The sequence below is a fragment of the Echinops telfairi genome, unplaced genomic scaffold, assembly GCF_000313985.2.
Source record: "Echinops telfairi isolate 266 unplaced genomic scaffold, ASM31398v2 ScPeMD7_7424;HRSCAF=8462, whole genome shotgun sequence".
NCBI classification, from domain to species: Eukaryota; Metazoa; Chordata; class Mammalia; order Afrosoricida; family Tenrecidae; genus Echinops; species Echinops telfairi.
The window spans coordinates 56,000,755-56,020,834 of NW_022111324.1; the positions used below are offsets into that span (position 1 = coordinate 56,000,755).

Consider the following 20,080-nt stretch of genomic DNA (forward strand, 5'->3'; position numbering starts at 1 on the left):
ACTTTACGTGGGTCTACAATCAATGCTTATGGAAACAGCAATCAAGAAATCAAATAACATGTTGTATAGGGCAAATCTGCTGCACAAGACTTTTTCAATGTGATAATGAGCAAAGATGTCACTTTGAGAGAAGGTATTCCTGATCCAAGGTATTTTCAATGCATGTGAAAAGTCTGCAATGATTGACAAGAGAAGAATAGATCAGAGAAAAATTACGACATTGGTGAAGAACACTAAAATTAGCATGGTCTGCCAGAAGGAAAAAATCATCTGTCTTGGAGCCAGAATGCTCCTTAGAAACAAGGGCAGAAAGACTTCATCTCACATACATTGGGCATGTTATCAAGAGAGACTGGTTTCTGGAGAACATCATTCTGATGGAGGAGCAGCAAAAAAGACTTCATCTCACATACATTGGGCATGTTATCAAGAGAGACTGGTTTCTGGAGAACATCATTCTGATGGAGGAGCAGCAAAAAAGACTTCATCTCACATACATTGGGCATGTTATCAAGAGAGACTGGTTTCTGGAGAACATCATTCTGATGGAGGAGCAGCAAAAAAGACAACCCTGAACAAGATGGATTAACTCAATGACTGCAATGCTGAGTGTTACGATTGTGAAGAGCCGTGTTGTATTTCCTTCTGTTGTCTAACAATACAACTCAACAGGAGTTCCCAGGGAGCACAAACAGATAAGCACTTGGCTACAAACCAAAGGGTTGGTGGTTCAAATCCACCCACCTTTCTCGGAAGAAAAGGCCGGGTGATCAGCCTGCTGAGTGTGACTCAGCAGGACTGGTTTGTTTGTGGGTTTTGTTTGTCTTGCTGTAAGAAGGCTAGTATCAGGAAAACAGCAAGTGTTAGGGAGGATGTGAAAATATTGGAACCCTTCTCTACCGCTGATAAAACCAAATGAAAAACCAAATTCACAGCCATAGAGTCAATTGACTCATTTCACTCAAAACCCACTGCCATTGAATCTGTTGTGACTCATAAAGACGCTGCAGGACAGGGTAGAGCTGCCCCTGGGGGTTTCTGAGGCTGGAAACTCTTTATGGGAGAGCAACTGGTATCTTCAAACTGCTGACCTTGTGGTTAGCAGCCCAATGCCAATCCACAGGCCTCTCATTACAAAATGAAATAGCTGATGTGGAAAACAGTTTGGCATTCTTAAAGAAATTAGACCAATTACCATATGACCCAGCCATTCCTCTCCTAGGTAGATATTGAAAGGAATTACAAAGCAGGCTCTCAGACACTTGTACACCAATGTTGATTGCAGCATTATTCACAGTAGTCATAAGACAACCCAAGTGTTCATCCATTGAAAAATGGATAAGCAAAATGTGGCATAGCCATATAATAAAATATTATGCAGCCATCAAAAGAAAGGAAATTCTGATAAATGCTACAAAATGGATGAAGCTTAAAAACATGCTGACAAAAATGAAAGGACAAATACTGTATAATCCCATTTTGTTAGACCAGGTTGACTAGAGAGACAAATCCATATGTGTATAAGAAAGGGCTTTATATCAAAGAGCAATTGAACATTGAGAAAACATCCCAACCCAGTCCAGACCAAGTCCATAAGTCCGATATTAGCCCATATGTCCAATACTAGTCTTTAAATCTCTCTTCAGACTCACACAGCACATGGAAGGATTCCAAATACAGGAAGATCATAGTCTGGTGGTTGAAAGTCTTGTGGATCCAGAAGCAGTGGAAGCATCTCAGCATGGGCACCAGTCTCCACGAGGCTCCTCCAGCTCTCTAAGTGTGCCTCCTCAACAGGAAGATGAAGCAGAGAGTGTGGCCCACCTCCAGGGAAAAACAGAAAGTTCCCAGAATCTTCATGAGAAGGCCACACCCACAAGGAGTCATCTGTGGTAGTTACATAATCTGTTATCAATTTGAGACTTAAGAGTGAAGGAGTAGAGTCTAGCCTATCAACCAGGTCACAGCTTGATGGCTACATTTGGAGGCACCGCTATGGAAATAAATAGCTCGCTGGAGGCGGGACACAGGCACAGTCCCTGTGAGACATTACTGACAAGGAGCCTGATGGAGCTACACTGCTGCATCCAGAGCCCTGGAAGCTGCAGGAGCCACATGGAAACCCCTACCAGCGCTGAGATGCTTTTAATGCCACTGGATCCACAAAACTTTCCACCCACTGGCCTGTGACTGTCCTGTACTCAGCATCATTACATGTGTTGCATGAATCTGAAGAGGAATTTACAGATTGGTATTGGACATTTGGGCTAATATCAGACTTATGGACTTAATCTGGGCTGGACTGGAATGTTTTCTCAATATTCAATTGCTCTTATATATGAAGTTCTTTCTTAAACACACATGAGTGTCTCTGGATTTGTTTCTCTAGCCAACCCAGACCAACACAGCAGCATCAGGTTGTGACCTGATTGACAGGCTAGACTTCACCCTATTTAGACCTATTTATCAAGTTTTTACTAGACCTATTTATCAAGTTGACCCAAAATTTTGTAACTACCACACCACTTATGTATGAAATATCTAGACCAGACAAATGCATAGAGACAACCATTTATTAGTGGATGTCTGGGAAGAGGAGAGTTATGCCCAAAGAGCACTCTGTTTTTACTTAAAAGCAAACTAAGCCCCCTGCCAGCTAGCCAGCTCCAGCTCATGGTGACCCTACATGACAGAGTGGAACTGCTCCACGGGTCTCTGAGACTGTCACTCTTTACAGAAGTAGACAGCCTCGTCTTCCTCTTGAGGAGTGACTGGTGCATTTGAACCGCCAACCTCGTTGTCAGGAGCCCAACACCTAAACCCCAGCACTACCAGGGCTCAGGGGAATGGGAAACCTTTGAAAATGGATAATGGTGACAGATGCACACGATGAATGCAATTAATGTCACTTAGTGGCACACTTGAAAATGGTTAACATGGCAAATGTCTTGTTACAGATAGATAGTACGATATATATCATGGTAAGAAAAATGAATTCTATACCAGTATAACTCACCTCAAAGATTGCATTAGCTTGCAGAGTGGTAGGGCCATTCAGTCTGCTTTAAACAGTGTGTTTTCTAGAGTCCCTGGATGTGCAAAGGAGCAAGCACTTGACTGCTCATCAAAAGTGTACTGGTTCAAACTCACCCAAGGTACCATAGAAGAGCAGTCTGATGACCAGCTTCCAAAAGGCGACCTGATTCCTTGGACGTCCTAATGAGTGCCATGTTCCTCTGAGGCACGCAGGTGTCCTTGAGTCAGGAGCTGCTCTCGATGGCAACCAGTGTTTTTGTTTTGTTTTTCACTTGTTTGTATGTTTTGTTGATTTAAGGTGCAGACAGGGTTGGGAAACACCAGCTCTAGGATACGCCTCTCTAGGCAGTTGCTTTGGGGCAATAGGAATGAGAAGATGAAGGTTCAAGGTCGAGTACTACACTTGGCACTTACATGACTTGGGACAAATGATTTCACCTCCCAAAGGTGCATGCATGCTGTGAGAGTAGGGTTCATGCTGACTCACTGGTCCCTCCACAGGTGAGGGCAAACAGTGTGGCTGGAGCTCTCAGCACAGTACCTGGCTACAGATGCTGGGCCCCACCTGTGTGTCACAGTGCTGTGCTCAGCATTCTTTACAGCTGTGCTTAACAAAACTCAAAGATGGCTCCCATCCAGATGGTTCATATCCTTTGTGCTCAAGCAGTGAGCTCTTCCCGCTGTAGGAGCCCCCAGATCCCAGTCTGATGATCTTGTGCTCTGGGTCTCCTACCCCACAGGATCCAGGGACGAGCCCAACAGGGAAGAAGGCAGTTCAATGGACCAGGTGAGCTAAGTTTGCAGGAGCAGAATGATGCTTGGCAGGGAGAGAGACTAGAGAGGTGTTTACCAACGGAGGACAGAGGGCACGGGATAAGGTGTCAGCATGAGAGACTATTGTTTTATGACCCTTAACAGTTAGTAAAACCAGAGTTTGACACCTGAAAAAGATGGGCATCAAAGCTTGCCAGGGAAATATCTCTGAGATAGTCTGAGTTGGAATATACTCATGACCTTATTTAATTTTAGGTTATATAGAAAGGGAGTCCTGACGGAGCCAAACCAAAAGGTTGGCTGCTTGAACCCACCAGCTGTGCTGTGGGAGTAGAGTGCAGCAGTCTGCTTCCATGAAGATTTACAGTCATGGCAATCCCATGGGGCGGTACTCTGTCCTGTAGGGTGACCAAGAGTGAGGACTGTACCCGGTTGGGTTTGGGTTTATTCATTTGGAAAAACGAAGACACATGTGTACAAAATCTATTTAACTTTAAAAAAAACTAAAGGAATGTTCAGAGAAAAGACTGGAGGTAAAAATGAGATTTAAAAAGCTTTGTAGAAATCTGTCTAGCGTGGATGGCACCATTGAAATTGGCCCACCAATGGAATGGCTTCCAGCCTCATAGCAGGACACATGCCACCACAATCCCTCAAAAAAGACAGAGGTGCTAACGCAGGCATTAAGCTTACTGGGCACACAGAGACATAAATCTCTCTGTCCTTTCCCAGTAAAATACTACTAAAACAGGTATCTTCCGCTTGAATTCTGAAAACACGCCTGCGCACATGCGCACACGCACACAGCGCGCATGCCTTTCCCCTATTGCGTTTCATTTTGTTAGTTTTGGCTGGGTGCTCCATCTGCTGCGTTGAGTTGGCTCTGAACTTTGTTCTGTACCCCCTTCATCCATTCCAGTTCGAAGTCCAGAGTCCTGAGGCACGTACTCATAGTCTTGCTGGAAATATTGCATGTCCGTCCATCATTCACATCATTCTCCCACTTCCTATGCGTGCTCTAAACCCTCCCTGCTCGCTTGACCAGATTGGATTTAGGGTTGATTCATCCTCCTCGGCGTGTGTGCTCAGCTGCTAGGCACTTCACAAATTAGTAAATCCAGGACAAGTGCAATTCTTTAGGCAGGTGTAGCTCCTCTGGTTACTGCTTTTGCTGTTGTTGTTAGGTGCCCTCGGGTCAGTTCTGATTCAGAGTGACTGTATGCACAAGGGTCCATAGGAACAAAGCACTGTGTCATTCTACAGTTATTGTTACGTTTGAACCCTTGATAGAAACCACTGTCCCAATCTACCTGCTTGCTGCGAGGCTTCTTTCTTTTTGTTTCACAGACCCGCTCTTTTAACAAGCATGAGGTCCTTTTCCAAGGACTGGTTTTTCCTACTAACATTTCAAAGAATGTGAGATAAAGTCTCGCCATCAAATGCAGCATTCCAGCTGCATTTCTTCCAAGACAGATTCGCTTATTCTTCTGGCAGTCCGTGGTACTTTCAATAGTCTTTGCCAAAACCATAATCCTCGGGTCAATTCTTATTCAGAGATCCTTATTCATTGTCCAACTTTCACAAGCATAGAAGGAGGCTGAAAATACCATGGCGGGGTCAGGACCACCTTAGTCCTCGAAATGTCATCTGGGCTCCTTCATGCTTTAAAGAGGTCTTGTGCAGCAGATTTGCCCAACGCAATATATCATTTGATTTTTGACTGCTGCTTCCATAAGCATTGATGAATCGAAGCGAAATGAAAACTTTACCAATTTCAATCTTCTCTCTATTTACCATGATGCTATCTATTGGCCCAGTTATGAGGGCTTTGGTGTTCTTTACATTGAGGTGCAATTCAAACTGAAAGCTGTATTCTTTGATTTTCATCAGCAAATGTTCTCTGATTTCCTCAAGCAAGGTATTGTTATCTGCATAAAATAGGTTGTTAATAAATTGTCTTCCAATCCTAATACCACATTCTTCTTCATACAGTCAGGATTTTCAGATTATTTGTTGAGCATAGAGACTGAACACATATGGTGAAAGGACACAACCCTGGCACACAGCTTTCCTGATTTTAAATTATCATACAGTGTCCCCTGGTTCTACTCGAACGACTGCCTCCTGTTTTATGGACAGGTTCCACAAGACCTCAGTGAAGTGTCCTGGAACCCCATTCTTCTCAATGGTATCCACAGTTTTTATAAAACACAGTTGAATGCATTTGAATAGTCACTAAAACACAAGGAAACTTATTCCTGGTATGCTTTGCTTTTGCTTTCAGGGAAGATCCATCTGACACCAGCAATGATATATATATTCCTCATTCCACATCCTCTTTTGCATCAGTTTGAATTTCTGGAAGCTTTCTGTGATGTATCACTGTGGTCATTTAAAAATTATTTTGCACAAACCTTTAGTTGCTTATGATATTATTTGATAGTTTCCATATTCTGCTGGGTCACCTTTCTTTGGAATGGAGACTGATATGGGTCTTTTGCAGTTGATCAAGTATCTGTCTTCAAATCTCTTTGCAAAGACTAGCGAGTGGTTCCTAGTCTGAATCACACTGTTGAAATGCTTCAATCGGAATTCTGTCAGTTCCTGGAAACTTGCTTTCCAATGCTTTCAGTGTACCTTGAATGTCGTCCTTCAATACCTCCAATTCTCGGTCATGTGATTGAATTCGAAATGATTGAATCTCAACCAATTCTTTATGGGCACAGTGACTGCATATTCCTGCCATCTTCTTTTGATGCTTCCTGCACTGTTCAATATTTTGCCTATAGATCCCTCCAATATTTGCCTCAAGGTTTGATTGTTTCCATCTCTTTCAGTTTGGGATGCGCTGTGTTCTTCCTGGTTGTTTTTCTAAATGCAGGTCTTCACATGACGATACTCTTTTCTTCTTGAGATGCCTTTTGAGTTTTTCTGTTGTTCTTTTACTTCATCGCTTCTTCCATTTGCTTTATCTACTCTATGCCCAAGAGCAAGATTCAGAATTTCTTCTGGCATCCACATTGGTCGTCTCTTTCTTTCTTGTTTTCTTAAATGATCTTTTGCTTTCTCCATGTCTGATGTTCTTGATGTTATCCGATAGCCCAGCCAAGCTTCTGCCGTTAGTGTTTAATACATCATATCTGTTTTTGTTAGGATCTCTAAATTCAGATGGGATATAGTCAAGGTCCTGTATTGGCTCTCTTGGACTTGTGGATTTTCCAGTTATGCAAAGATGTCCCTTTCTTCCATTTCAACCTGAACTTATATAAAAGCAATTGATAGTCTACTCCACATTTGGTCCCTGGCCGCTGCTTCTTAGCTTCTCTGTCGTCTCTTCCCACAGATGTGATTGATGTGTATTCCATCTGGTGAGGTTCTCTTGTAAAGTCACCACTGATATTGCTGAAAATGTAATAGCAAAGAATAAGTCATTGGTCTTGCAAAATTTGACCATGAGCTTTCCAGATTTGTTTCGATATCCCAGGTCATATTTCCCAACTACTGACTCTCCCTGTTTCCAAATTTTACAGCCTAGCCAGCAATAATTATTAATACCTCTTGATTACATGTTTGATCTACTTCTGACTGAAGAAGTTGGTAGAATTCTTCAATATTTTCTTCACGAAGCTTTAGTGATTACTACATAAATTTGAAGAATTGTATTAACTGGACTCCCTTGTAAGCATATCGATAGACATAGAGCATTGTACTTCAAGTTACATCTTGAAATGCTCTTTTTGACAATAAATGTGACATCGTTCTCTTAGATTCTCATTTCCAGCATAGTAAACTATATGACTGTCCAACTCAAAATGGTCGATGCCAAACCATTTCAGCTCTTTAATGCTGAGGATAATGGATTTATTCATTCCATCTCATCTTTCATAACTTGAAATTTTCCTAGATTCATCCTTCATACATTGCACATTCCAATTATGAATGGCGATTTGAAGCTATTTTTTCTCAATTTGAGTTGTACCCCATCCACAAATGAAGGTCCTAAAAGCTTGCCTCCATCCATGTCATTAAGATTGACTCTATTTTGGGAGAGGCAGCTCTGCCCCAGTTGTATTTTGGGTGCCTTCCACCTGGGGGGAACACATATTCTCCCCCTGTATCTACCAATGTTTCACTGTGATCACACAGCTGTCGGTGGCTAATCCCTCAGAAGTAGACATTTTATCCCTTCTTCCTACTCTGTTCTTAGTCTGGAAGCTCAGCTGAAACCTGATTGCCATGGGTGAACCTAATGGTATCTGAAACACTGATGTCTTCCATCACAGCAACACGCAAGCCACCACAGTACAACAAACTGACAGACAAGTGGTGAAGCTTCTGTGGAAGCCTCTAAATTCTTCTTAAGCTCCTGCAGCAGATCTTACCTATACCATTCAATTGGCAACAGTTCTGTTATGCTTTGCAAACACTTTTAACTTCAAATTTACGTATTTACGACAAGTTAACTTTTAGTTATTCTGTGATTTATCCCTAAATCTGGATTGTAAATTTCTTTGGGCAAGCACAGCCTTTGACCAATTTCTTATCATTTCTAAAGGGCGCGTAACAGGATTTACACATAATAAGTACTGAATAAACACACCGATTCATTAGTTTGTCTTAGCACAAGGGGAATAGCAAATACAAAAGGATTTGGATACTACGATGGCAAAATTTAATCCCTTACCTTCCTCTCAGAATAGCAGCAAGAAAAGCACCCAGAAAAGAAAAACAACTACTCTTCCCATATTAATGATCTCATTATCTGACATTTCCCATTTACACCGATAATAAGAGACCTTGTATCAGGCTATTTTGTGCCTTAATGACACAAAGCTGGCCATGGTGAGGTGAGAGTATGCTGGCTGTGGTAGTTATGTTTATGTGTCAGTTTGGCTGGGTCAGGATTTGACATTTATATGATGATATGATTTGACAGTTACCTAATGATATAATCATCCTCTGTTTTGCAATGTGATGTGATCATCCTTCAGTTTCCCATCATGCTGAGTTTTACATAATGACTGGACCTTGGAGCCTAGCCATGTTGATGAGTGAGGTGTGAGTATAATTGGGTTGTAGGTTAGGGTCCTTAGGTTGACTATATGCTTCTTGGGGGCAAGAGCATTGTAGTCTGTTTTCTATAAACATGCTTGACACAGCATCTGATACATGGCTGGCTTCAATAAATGTTTTGGGACTTCACTGGAAGCGACCTGTGGACTATGGAAGGTCCTAGGCTTGGATAACAGACCTTGAGAATTGCGGACATGGAGCAGGAGGTAGAGACATCTGAATCAGAGCAGTTAGAATTTATCGATTACTCATTTGTGCCGTACATTACCAAGCTCTTGACAGTGTTCTCATTCAGTCTTCTCTACAGCCATGTAATAGGTGCTATTATCATCCTCATTTCATAAAGGAGGATATGGGGACTGGGGCGAGTAACTTATTCAAGGTCAGGCCCTAATGCATGGTGAAGTCAAGACTAGAACCAAATCAGCTCAACTCTAGAGCCTTACCACTTAAAAAGGGCATTTGAGCCAAAATACATTATTACAACTGAGAAGTGGTATGTAGGCACCGGATTGGGGTGATCTGAAAGGCGCTGCCCATGGTTATCCAAGGCTTCCAGCAGGTCCTGCGTGCCCAGCAGCTAATGGCTCCAATTGGCCCGAAAGCATGAAAGACAAAAGCAAACTGTGTGAAGGGCCTATTCCCCAAGGTTGATTTGTCGAGGCTCAGGGTTCCAGGAAGAGGCCAGAGGGGAGCCCCAGTGTGAGCCAGTTGCTGCGGTTCCAGCACTAAGTTGGGAGTGGAAGTGAAAGGTGAGGAGGACATAGTGTAGGGAACTAAGCCAACAGCCAGGTCTTGGGCAATTTCAGTCCCCAAACTCCAAGCCAAGGACAGTGCCTAAAATAACTTGCCAGGAGAGTTTAAACTGCTCATTTTGCAACACCTAGCCCAACACTGATCCATAGGTTGATTTAACTAATATTGGTTGGATCCTTATGTGTCAGTGTCAGGAAAGGGGACAATGTGAGAGCTGTCTGAAACAGTGCAGGATCCAGTGCCAACCTGAGTAGGAGCCAGAAAGGCAGCTCACCTTCACAGAAAGGAGAGGTCAGGGTGTACTGGCATAGGCAGTGGGGCTTCTCAGAGTCCATGTATCTGAGCTGGATCTGAAGGAAGGTTGGGAGATGGATAAGAAAGAGCACAGTGTTTCAGGGAGGAAAAAGAGTGAGGCACAGGTCAGGCAGCAGAAGGGAGCGTAAAGTGCTCCTTCGTCTGTGATAGACCATCTGTGGAGTGCAGGGTGCCATTGTGGAAGAGGGAGCGACAATGCTAAATGCACAGGGGAGGCTCAGACCATGGAACACCTGGATTTCAAGAATATTAAACCCAGCAAAGTCGACATGCAGAATCCTGGGTGCATCATGTAGGCAACCATCTCGTTTTTGACCATGCAATGCACGGTTAAAAAGTCAAAAGCTAGTCATTTTAATTTGGTAATAATGCTTCTGATGACTTAGAGGAGGAGAAGACTAAATGCAAAAAACCAAAATTGTACCCTTTCTCTACCCATTAAAAGCTGAACGTTTCTTGTGATGTACATGGAACGTCTGATTGCATAGAGGCATAATAGATACAGTCGCTCCCCAAGCTAATGTCACACACACCTGGGAGAGACATTCGCTGATTTCATAGTTAGGTATCGAGTCGGGCAGTGGCTAAGGGCCTGGGTACTAACCAGAACGTGATGGTTTGAATGCACCAGCTGTTTATAGGAGAAAGATGTGGCCACCTGCTTCTATTACAGCCGGGTAAACCCTATGGCACAGTGCTACTCTGCCCTACAGAGCTTCTAGGAAACAAAACCACAATGCCTGCATGTTGAGCCTCATACTGGGCCATGGGAACACAATAAAGACCGAAACAATGGCCCATCCCGCATGGAGCTTAGCTTCCAATGCATGTAGGAGACAGGATAAGAACAAATCAAAAAGAAAAGAATAAACCAACTCTTGCGTTCGTGTGAAGTTGGGTAATGGCTGCTATGAAGAGCAATGGCGCCAGTGACAGAGTAAAGAGTAGCAGGGTGGAGTGATCAGAGGATCTCTCCAGGGAGAAGGCACCTGAGTCAAAGGTGAAGGGGGTGAGGATGAAGCCAGGCAGCTGTCTGTGAGGAGAGCATTCCAAGCGGAGGCAACAGCAAGTGCAATGGGTCTGAGGTAGAAGGTGCGGGGAAGTGTTTTTGAAAATACGAAAAGAACATGTGCCTTGATTGCGCTTTCTAAAGCTACCTGAAGAATGAATTCTATCAGGATATAGCTGTTGGGGTTCTAACTGGAAATAAATGGTACACCCAAAAGACATGATTAACAAATGATGAAACTGGCCCTTCACAAAGATATGGGCAGGTTAAAAAAATACTGACATCAAGTCAATGTCAACTGATAGCAACCCTATAGAACAGGGTAGAACCAAAACTCGAGCTGTTTGGGGGAGTAGAAAGCCCTGTCTTTCTCTTGAGGAGCAGCTGGTGGTTTTGAACTTCTGACCTTTAGGAACACAGCCCAACAGGTAACCACTACAAGGCTCTTGTGGGCAGGTGAGGGGGTGGAAATATATACAAGACTAACAAGAAAGGATCGAGAGGCGGTTGTGCAAACAGAACAAGGGAACACTGCATGATTTAAAATAAGGAAAGGTGTGCATCTGCTCACCATACATATTCAGTCTGAGCAAATAATCAGAGAAGCTAGATGATATGAAGAAGAATTCAGCAGCAGGATTGGAGGAAGCAATATTAACAACCAGCAGTATGCTGATGACACCCACCTTGCTTGCTGAAAATGAGGAAGGCCTGAAACACCTGCTGATGAATACCAAGCCTTCAGTGTGGATCACAAGTCAATGTACAGAAAATCAAAATCCTTACAACTGGACCAGTATGTATTTCCATGATCGATGGAGAAGAGGTTGAGGTCGGCAAGGATTTCTTCTTGCGTGGATTAACAGTCAGTGCTCACAAAAGCAGCAGTTAAGAGATCAAACAACATGTTGCTTCAGGTAAATCTGCTGCACAAGATTTCTTTGACGTGTTGAAAGGCAAGAATGCTTTGAGGACTGATGTGCTCCCACCCCAAGCCATGGTGTTTTCAATCAACTCATATGCATGTGAAAACTGAACATCGAATACAGAAGACCAGGGAGTAGATGCATTTAAATTACAATGTAATGCTATGATGCGACGTAAATAACTCTTTAGCTCCCTCTTAGCCTTCAGGAGATCGTTTTTGACCTCTTATTTCTCCACCACCCTCCCTTAAATAATTTTCACGTGTGGTGGCTTAAATCTCTGAATTCAGAGCCTGTGGATACTGAGGGCTGACTGTATCTACAACATTTTATGATCTTGCATATGAAAGAGGCTTTAGTTGAGCAAGAATTGAAAAATCAAAACTCTACATGGTTTGGGTGCATGTGGTGAGTTGTCAAGAGAAGGAAAGGGGGCCATGTGACTGTGTCAACTCTAGAGCACAAAGCCATAAGAGAATATGTGGGAATAACCGGAGTGGATAAAAAGAGGGCTGGTTGGCTGGGAAAGAAGAGAACACACTTAGAAAAACTCTACAAATGAAACCAAAAAGAACTGAGATTTGAATGACGAGGTCAAAAATCCAGAAAGCAGATCAGACTGGGGAACCTCACATTCTCACTTCCCCCAAATGTCTGAGATTCCAAAGCTACTGTGGGAAGCCCTGAGGTATAGCTGTGAAGAAGGTGTGGCGAGGGAGGGCTTCGGCTCTGGCTATGCCCTACTAGGGACTAGAGAATGAAATGGGTGCTGGGGCTGGATCAGAGATGGTGAGACTGAGAGAGCCTGATGGGTAGGGCCATGTCTAGCAACTACAGTGACCCCCTCCTTCTGGTCTCCTGGAATCCCAGAGTTGGCTAGGCAACAAGCAGCTGCTAATAAAATAATTATAATAGTAATAATGAGTATAGTTGAGGTTCACGGACAACTAGTCACCCCAAAGACTGTCTCGTCAACCCCAAAGGCACGGTTGGCCGTTAGGACTGCTCTAGTTTTCTTCTGTGGATAATGCTTGGAAAGTGAAATAAACCTATTTTAGACTACTTCCAGCTTCTTGACAAGTCGGAGTTATATGTTGGGATGGATTCGGGGCTAAGCTCATTCTGGTTGGCCTGGATCAATATGGGTTCTTAGAATTGTGAGTCCACATCTCAGAAAATGCCTCGGCACAATCTACAGCACAATCTGACCTTCCTAACTCTAACCTGTGTGACCCGAGTGATGTAACACAATAGTTTCCTTCTCTAAAGTGACATCAGCACAGTTTTTAAAAAGGGAAAGGAAAAAAAAACAAAACTTCATTTCCTGAGACCTCCTGAAACCCCTACCCTGGAAGCTGGCTTCTCTGCCCCTTCCCGATCAGAGGGACTGTGCTCAGAAATGCTAGGGAACAATTTGCACTGGATTCTTCAGCCCTCTATTCATCCCCTCTCCTCAGACCATCTCCTCCCACTCCATCCTCAGACGCAGCTACCATCTTCAGCCGGGAACACCAAATCCACCAGGGGCCTCGGGCCATGTCACTTGCTCTTCCCTCTGCCTAACCGTGGCCAGCAAGTTAGTGGGATCTCAGGGCCCCTGTCACATTTTCAAAGAGAAGAACTAACCTGAGGGGGGTGATGTGGTCTGACACAGCAACTCACAGGAAAGAGGAACCCAAGATGAACTGTGGCTCCCTGACGTCAGAAGACAGGTGATCTGCATCTTTTACATTTCAGAAGAAATGCTTACTGGTGAGCCAACTTGGGAATTTGGGGTTCAGAGCTAGAATGACTCACCTTTGGAGGGGAAAACGGATGAATAGTCTAGTAGAAAGGGCCATGTGTGATGCTCTTCCAGAAGTAACTTTGTTCAGAACACACATTTGTTTGGAAAACCTGGCTTGTTCAGAAACCCCATCTACAGTCATGGATTCTGACTCACAGATTTATTTAGTACACCTTGAGAAAGGTTACAAATCCTCTTTTCCCCCCCCAGTTATTAGGGACTGCTCCAAAATATCAAGGACGATTCAAAAGAAATGTCAAAATTGCTATTAAGTTCTGTTTTGGCCTGTGTCATGGATTACATTGTGTCCCCTCCAAATTGTGTGTCCACTTGGCTCAATCTGTTTGGATGGCTGACAGCACCTCCCTCATTTTTTCCTTCACCTCTTCTACGTCGTCAAATCACTGTTCTTTCATGTCCCTCTTCATTCATTTCATTCACAGAAACAAAAAGAAGTCGCACAGAGTGAGGTCAGGTGAGCAAGGTGCATGGGTCAAGAGAGGCATGCTGCCATGCGGCTGCATCGTGAGCAGGTGCATTGTCGTGGTGGCAGAACCAGCCCCCCATCTGCCACAAATCAGGCCTTTTTTGTTGCACACTGTTACTCAATCTTTTCAGAACCTCTAAATGGAAAGCTTGATTAACAGTCTGTCCTGGTAGAATGAACTCCAAATGCACTACGAGTTGACATTTCTATCCGTCTGGAAGTTGACAGACGTCCAGAACAAGGTTTGTCATCAATTGACATTTCTCCTTTTTTGAAACTAGAAAACCACTCATACACTCGAGTTTCCCGATAGCACTGTCCTCTAAGCTGTGTTCAACATAACAGTGTCTGTGGCCATCTTTCCTGAGCAGGAAACAAAATTTCATAGACATGTGTTGTTCTCTTAAATCAGCCATCACAAAAAACGAGGGTGAGTGAAACTGCTTTCACGAAAAAATTCACCGGGCCCAGAGAGGACCTTCCCAGGCAACCCCACTGTGGGCGCACGAACTCAGAGCGAGTAGCTGGATGCTCACCTTGCAGGAAAATGTCATACGACAAAAGCTCCTCTGCCCAGTGGAACTCTTTCCCTGTTTTTGGTGGGGAGTGGTGGGGGTGGTTTTCCCTCTATCATGCCAGAACAATGAACAAGTCTGCTGAGAAACTCTTTGGAAGTGAGAATGGTGAGACTTCATCCCAGGTACACTGGACATGTTATCAAGGCAGACCAATCCCTGGAGAAGAATATCATGCTTTGTAGAGGCTCGGCAAAAATGAGGAAGACCTGAGTCAGGTGGACTGAAATGACAGTTGCAACGATGCCCTCAAACCTAGCCATGTCTGTGCAGATCATGGAGTCCCTGTATATCAGAGTCAGCTTGACTGCAGCCAACAACAGCAACCAATAACCAAGGCAAAGGAAAGTCGTCTTTGTGGCTTTTGTAACTGAATGCTCTGGGAAATTTCCCAAGACACCCAAGGAAAGATGACTAGTAACATTTCAAAAGACTGAAATATTTGAGCCTGGAAACTTCCCCCTGTCTCTCCCCACCCCTGAGCTCAGTCGGACTGACTGACTGACCCCGGCTGTTGCAAGATTGCAGCATTGACCTTTGCCGGTTTGATTTCCCACTCCTCTCCCTCCCTCCTCAAAGCCCTTTGGCCTCCTTGCCTCCCCTTGTCCCCTACTTTGCTAACGCTGGCCTATCTATAACCAGAGCTAAATCAGAAACCCCTGGAGGTGATTCTGTCCGAATCCTACAAAACTGCATGCTCCCAAGAAAACTCTCTCCACTCTGGACTTCGCCATCCATCGCCCTAGGTCTCCCTAAACGTCTTCCATGATAACATGAAGCTGGCAGAACAGCATAGCATCTCCAGATTCAGAGAAGTGGCAAATAACTATGGAGAACATGAAATATTTGACCTTCTAGACAAGCAGACAAACTTGACCCCTCCACCCCATCCACCTTCCCCAACCCTCCAACTTCTTAAGCAACCTGGATTGTAAGAGGGCGACACAGACACGATGGCTGTATACCTACGTATACATATTGTACATATACAAAGACCTGCAGGCATAGAGACTATATCACACCCCCATTCAGACTCCCACGCTGCGCATAAAAGGAAAGGACACCCTCAATGAACAGTGACCCATCAAGTGACCCTAGCAATCCAAGCACCTCTTCAGGCAGGAAGCGAATAATACAAGCTCCCGTTGCATGATGTAACTCCTGGAAGACCTGTTCTATTCTGGTCCTTAGCCAGGGCCACCTCCCCTTCTGGCTTCTATCCCTGCCCGTCCCCACGCTCGTAGAAACGTTCCGAACAAAAATATAAGGTCTTTCGGTGAGGTGGAACCCCCAGATTCTCTTACTGGGGGTCCTTCTCGGGACCCCTGTGCACCCAGGGAAGCCACGGAGAAAAACTCTTCAGAATGCAGGCAGATGCCTCCTTGGGCATCAAGTCCAGCGCTCCCCCAGCGCCCGCTGGCCGGTGGACCTCCACCGAGGGTGGCCTCGCGACAACCCCCCTAGAAGCCCCTCCTCCCCCGCCCCCCTGTCCACGCGGCGTGCACGCCCCTGACCTCCTCGCTCTGCGCCCCTCCCCCGCCGTGCACGCCTCCCTTTTTTGGCTCGCCCGGCGGCGGGCTGGCCCCGGAGCCAAGGAGGCGTGTGTCTCGGAGAGGAAATATAAGCGGCCTCGGGCGCAGACCAGGCGTCAGCCGCCGCGTCTCCGCCTGGACGGGCTGCGGCTGCCGGGAGCAGAGAGCACGCGGGCCGGGCCGAACCCGGACCGAACGGACGGACGCCCTGACCGCCGCCTCCAGCGCGCGCCGCACCGCCCAGGTGAGCCCCGCCGGGTCCCGGGGCCGGGGGCCTGTCCGGGCTCGGCTCCCCTCTGCCCGGAGAGTGGAGGCAGGGGTGCTGGGTGGCGCTTCATGCCCCCGGCCCTGTTCCGCTTCCCCTGCAGGTCCCGCCCGCCCCAGAGCAGCCATGGAAACGGTGCAGGAGCTGATTCCTCTGGCCAAGGAGATGCTGGCGCACAAGTCCAAGGGGAAGCTGGTGAAACTGTACGTGCTGGGCAGCGTGCTGGCCTTCTTCGGCGTGGTGCTCGGCCTCGTGGAGACCGTGTGCGGCCCCCTGACGGCCGCCAGCCGCCCGCGGGAAGAAGAGGCCGCCGTGGCCTCGCTGCAGGCCGCCCGGGACCGGCAGGCCCTCCAGACCCAGACCCGGGCCGGGCAGGACGAGGGCAAGCAGCCCGCGGCTTTGCAGGGCAGCCGGGGCCTCTCCCACCGGCAGCACGCCTCCTAGGCACGGTGGGAGCCCACGGAGGGAGCGAGGCGAGCCAGAGGAACCGCGGTCCAGCCTTGCGCTGTTTGGGCTTCCTTCGGACCAGCCGCGGCCAGCCGGGACTGATGCCACCAGAAGGAGGTCCAGATTGAGTTTGCTGCTGTGCAGCAGTGCCCAGGACTACCCCCTCCAGAACCCTGTGACTGAGATACCTGAGCGCATCCACAGTTTTCACTGGGGAACAAGAAGGGGAATGCTTTTTATATTGTTGTTGTTGTTGTTATGATTATTATGATGATGACCACCGTTTTGCATTTTGAAAGCATTAAACAAAAAAAAAGTTTTCTTCTATAGCTCAGCATCAATTAATTCCTGAGGCGGGGGATGGTCGTACTGGCGTCAAAAGTTTTGTACGGCAGCACCGAGCAGTTTCTGGAGAGCCAGACACTCCCTTACTCCTAAAGCCTCTGTTGAGGACCAGTTCCCACTTCATGCCGGTATGAGAGGAGCCCACGGGGTCGATCGAGCATTGTAAGATCAGGAGGTAATCCACACCCTGGAATATGGAGAGAAGTACTGGCTCATGCTCAGACAGAAAAGCTATTTGCTCCCTCACACCTGTCTACCAGATGCTCCCACCCTTTTCTTAACTGTATTTTAGCACATGTACACACACACACATCAGGGAGGGGGTAAGAAAGCAAACTACCAAACACGAACACCTTATTGGACAACACCTGGCTTTGACTTCAAATCCTGTTATGAAGGAGAAAAGACTATCATAGACCTGAATTCTCCTCATCGAAGGAAAGAGCTTGCTCTGGAATGAATAACTAATTTAGTGAGTCTAGGTCTCAGTGAGCAGCCTGGGTGGCAGAGTGGGTTAAGCAGTGGGCTACTGAGCCCAAAGTCAACAGTTCAAATCCATCAGCCACTCCACAGGAGAAAGACGGGGCTTTCCACCCCCATAATCAATGACAATCTCAAAAACCCACAAGGGCAATTCTCCCCTGTCCCAAGGGTTTACTACGAACCGGTATCCACTTGATAGCAGTAAGTTTCAAGTGTGAACCCGCTGGCAGCTCCCCAGGAGATAAATGAGGCAGCTTGTTTCCTTAAGGATTTAATAGCCTCAAAACCCTATCAAACATTTCTTCTCTGTCCTATAGCATCACTGGAATTCAGAATCAACTAGACTCCAGTGGATTTGGTTTGGGGGTAGGGCTCAGTAAGGGTTATCCTAAGCCATTACTCTTCACGGGGCAGTTGCGGGCAGAGCTGGATGCCACCTTCCTCTTGTTTTTCATGCTACCTATCATAACTAGGAATGGACACTGGACTATGCATTTTCCCCACACTTACCATGCCTGACACCATTGTGCCTTATCAGACCTTCTCCACAATATCACACATACACGTGCACACACAACCATTTCTGCCCCCTCAAGTCCTACCCAGTGCTCTTGACCCTGATCAAGCTCTCCTTACAGTCGATCATCATTGCCCCAAACAAAAGTGCCATTAGAAAGGAGGAAGATTGCTGAAGGAAAGAGATATATCTAGAGTTTTGAAGGAAGTGGAAAATGACAATGGCACCACTGTGTCCCCAGATTCCAAAATGGGGAACTTGGCTATAAGTTAAGGAACAGCCCCACTTCGAGCACCGAACTTTTTTCCTAGGAATCCAGCCCATCTTTTTCTCCCAGTTGGTCTTCCGGACAAACTTTCCTATTTAATGATTACTCCTCCACCTCATAGTGGTCACCTTTGTCCCTGTCTCCACTGCCCCCGCCCCTCCTCCGACACCTGGCACATTAACCCCAAGCTGATGCATGGCCACACAGATCTTCCTTCACCGCCTTTCATCCTGTGCTCCCCCTTCAAAGGTCATCGGAGACTAAACCCTAGTGCCGGGTTTCCAGTGTTTCTGTGGATCTGCTTCTATCCCAGCACTCTTACCTGACTTCTCCTAGTGCCCAATAGGGGTCCCAGGACCCTCCTATACCTCCTGCTTTTGCGGCCTTTTGCACCTTTTTTCACACCACCCTTCCCACCTGGCATGTCCTCCCCCCCAAGAGCCCCACATCCTCTGAAACCATATCCTTCAAGTTCTCCAAGATTTTGAATTTTCCATCTGTTTTCAGACTATCAGATCATGTGCTTTTATTTTTTATCCAGAAGTTCTGAACCTCACCCCATGCTTATACATGTTTAAACTAGGTAACTATCAAATCTGAGCTTATGAAATCTATATCTTTGCTGATCTCTCTCTCTCCTTTTTTTGTTTGAAACGAGCTGTGTGTTACAGAAGAATTGAATTTTGGTTGCAGTTTTACTTTTTCCCCTTTTATGACCACTCAGATGAGTGTTTAGGTTTGACAGGTAAGGAATCTTGTATTAGGCTGTGTTGACTAGAGAAACAAATCCAGTGACACATATGTGTAAGCAAGAGCTTTAAATCAAGAAGTAATTGTATATCAGGAAAACATCCCAGCCCAATCCAGCTCAAGCCCATAAGTCCAATGATAGTCCATAAATCAGATACTAATCCATAAGTCCCTCTTCAGACTCATGCAGTCACATGCAATGAGGCAGCTGCAGGAAGGTCACAGGCTGGTGGGTGCAGACTTGTGTAGATCCAATGGCGATGGCCACATCACAGGACTCACCTGGTCTCAGCATGGCTCTTCAACAGGAAGGCGAAGGCGGAGAGAGAGCGAGGTTCCCAGGACCCTCTTTATGAGAAGGTCACACCCACAAGGAGGTACCATCAGTCTGTGACCTGATTGACAGGCTAGACTCCACCCCTACACTTGTATATATCAAGTTGACATGAAATCATGTAATCACCACAGATTTAGAGAGTTTTTAAGGCGGTGATCCTTCTCTCTTTTAAAAACAATAATCTTTCTCCTTTTATTTGTGAAATATAACACATACAAAGAAAAAATACTCTGTATAGTTACATAGTCCATCTCATCAAAGCATGACAGTATAGAAGTAACACACTCTTCTTCTCTTCTCCTCCTCCTCCCCCACTTTCTTGTTTTTATCTTCTCCTTCACCTCCTCCTTCTTCTAACTTTTTCCACCTACTCTCCCTCCGCTTCCTCTCGTGATCCTC

The 20,080-nt window shown here is 45.7% G+C and overlaps 1 protein-coding gene across 1 annotated transcript; it reads left to right on the forward strand.

The window, feature by feature from the left end:
• The first annotated feature begins 16,449 nt into the window (after positions 1–16,449).
• Positions 16,450–17,310, forward strand: G0S2 (G0/G1 switch 2). Its single transcript, XM_004699855.2, has 2 exons — positions 16,450–16,513; positions 16,638–17,310. The coding sequence occupies exon 2, from the start codon at positions 16,661–16,663 to the stop codon at positions 16,976–16,978; it is 318 nt and encodes a 105-aa protein (XP_004699912.1). The 5' UTR covers positions 16,450–16,513; positions 16,638–16,660; the 3' UTR covers positions 16,979–17,310.
• The last annotated feature ends 2,770 nt before the right edge of the window (positions 17,311–20,080 follow it).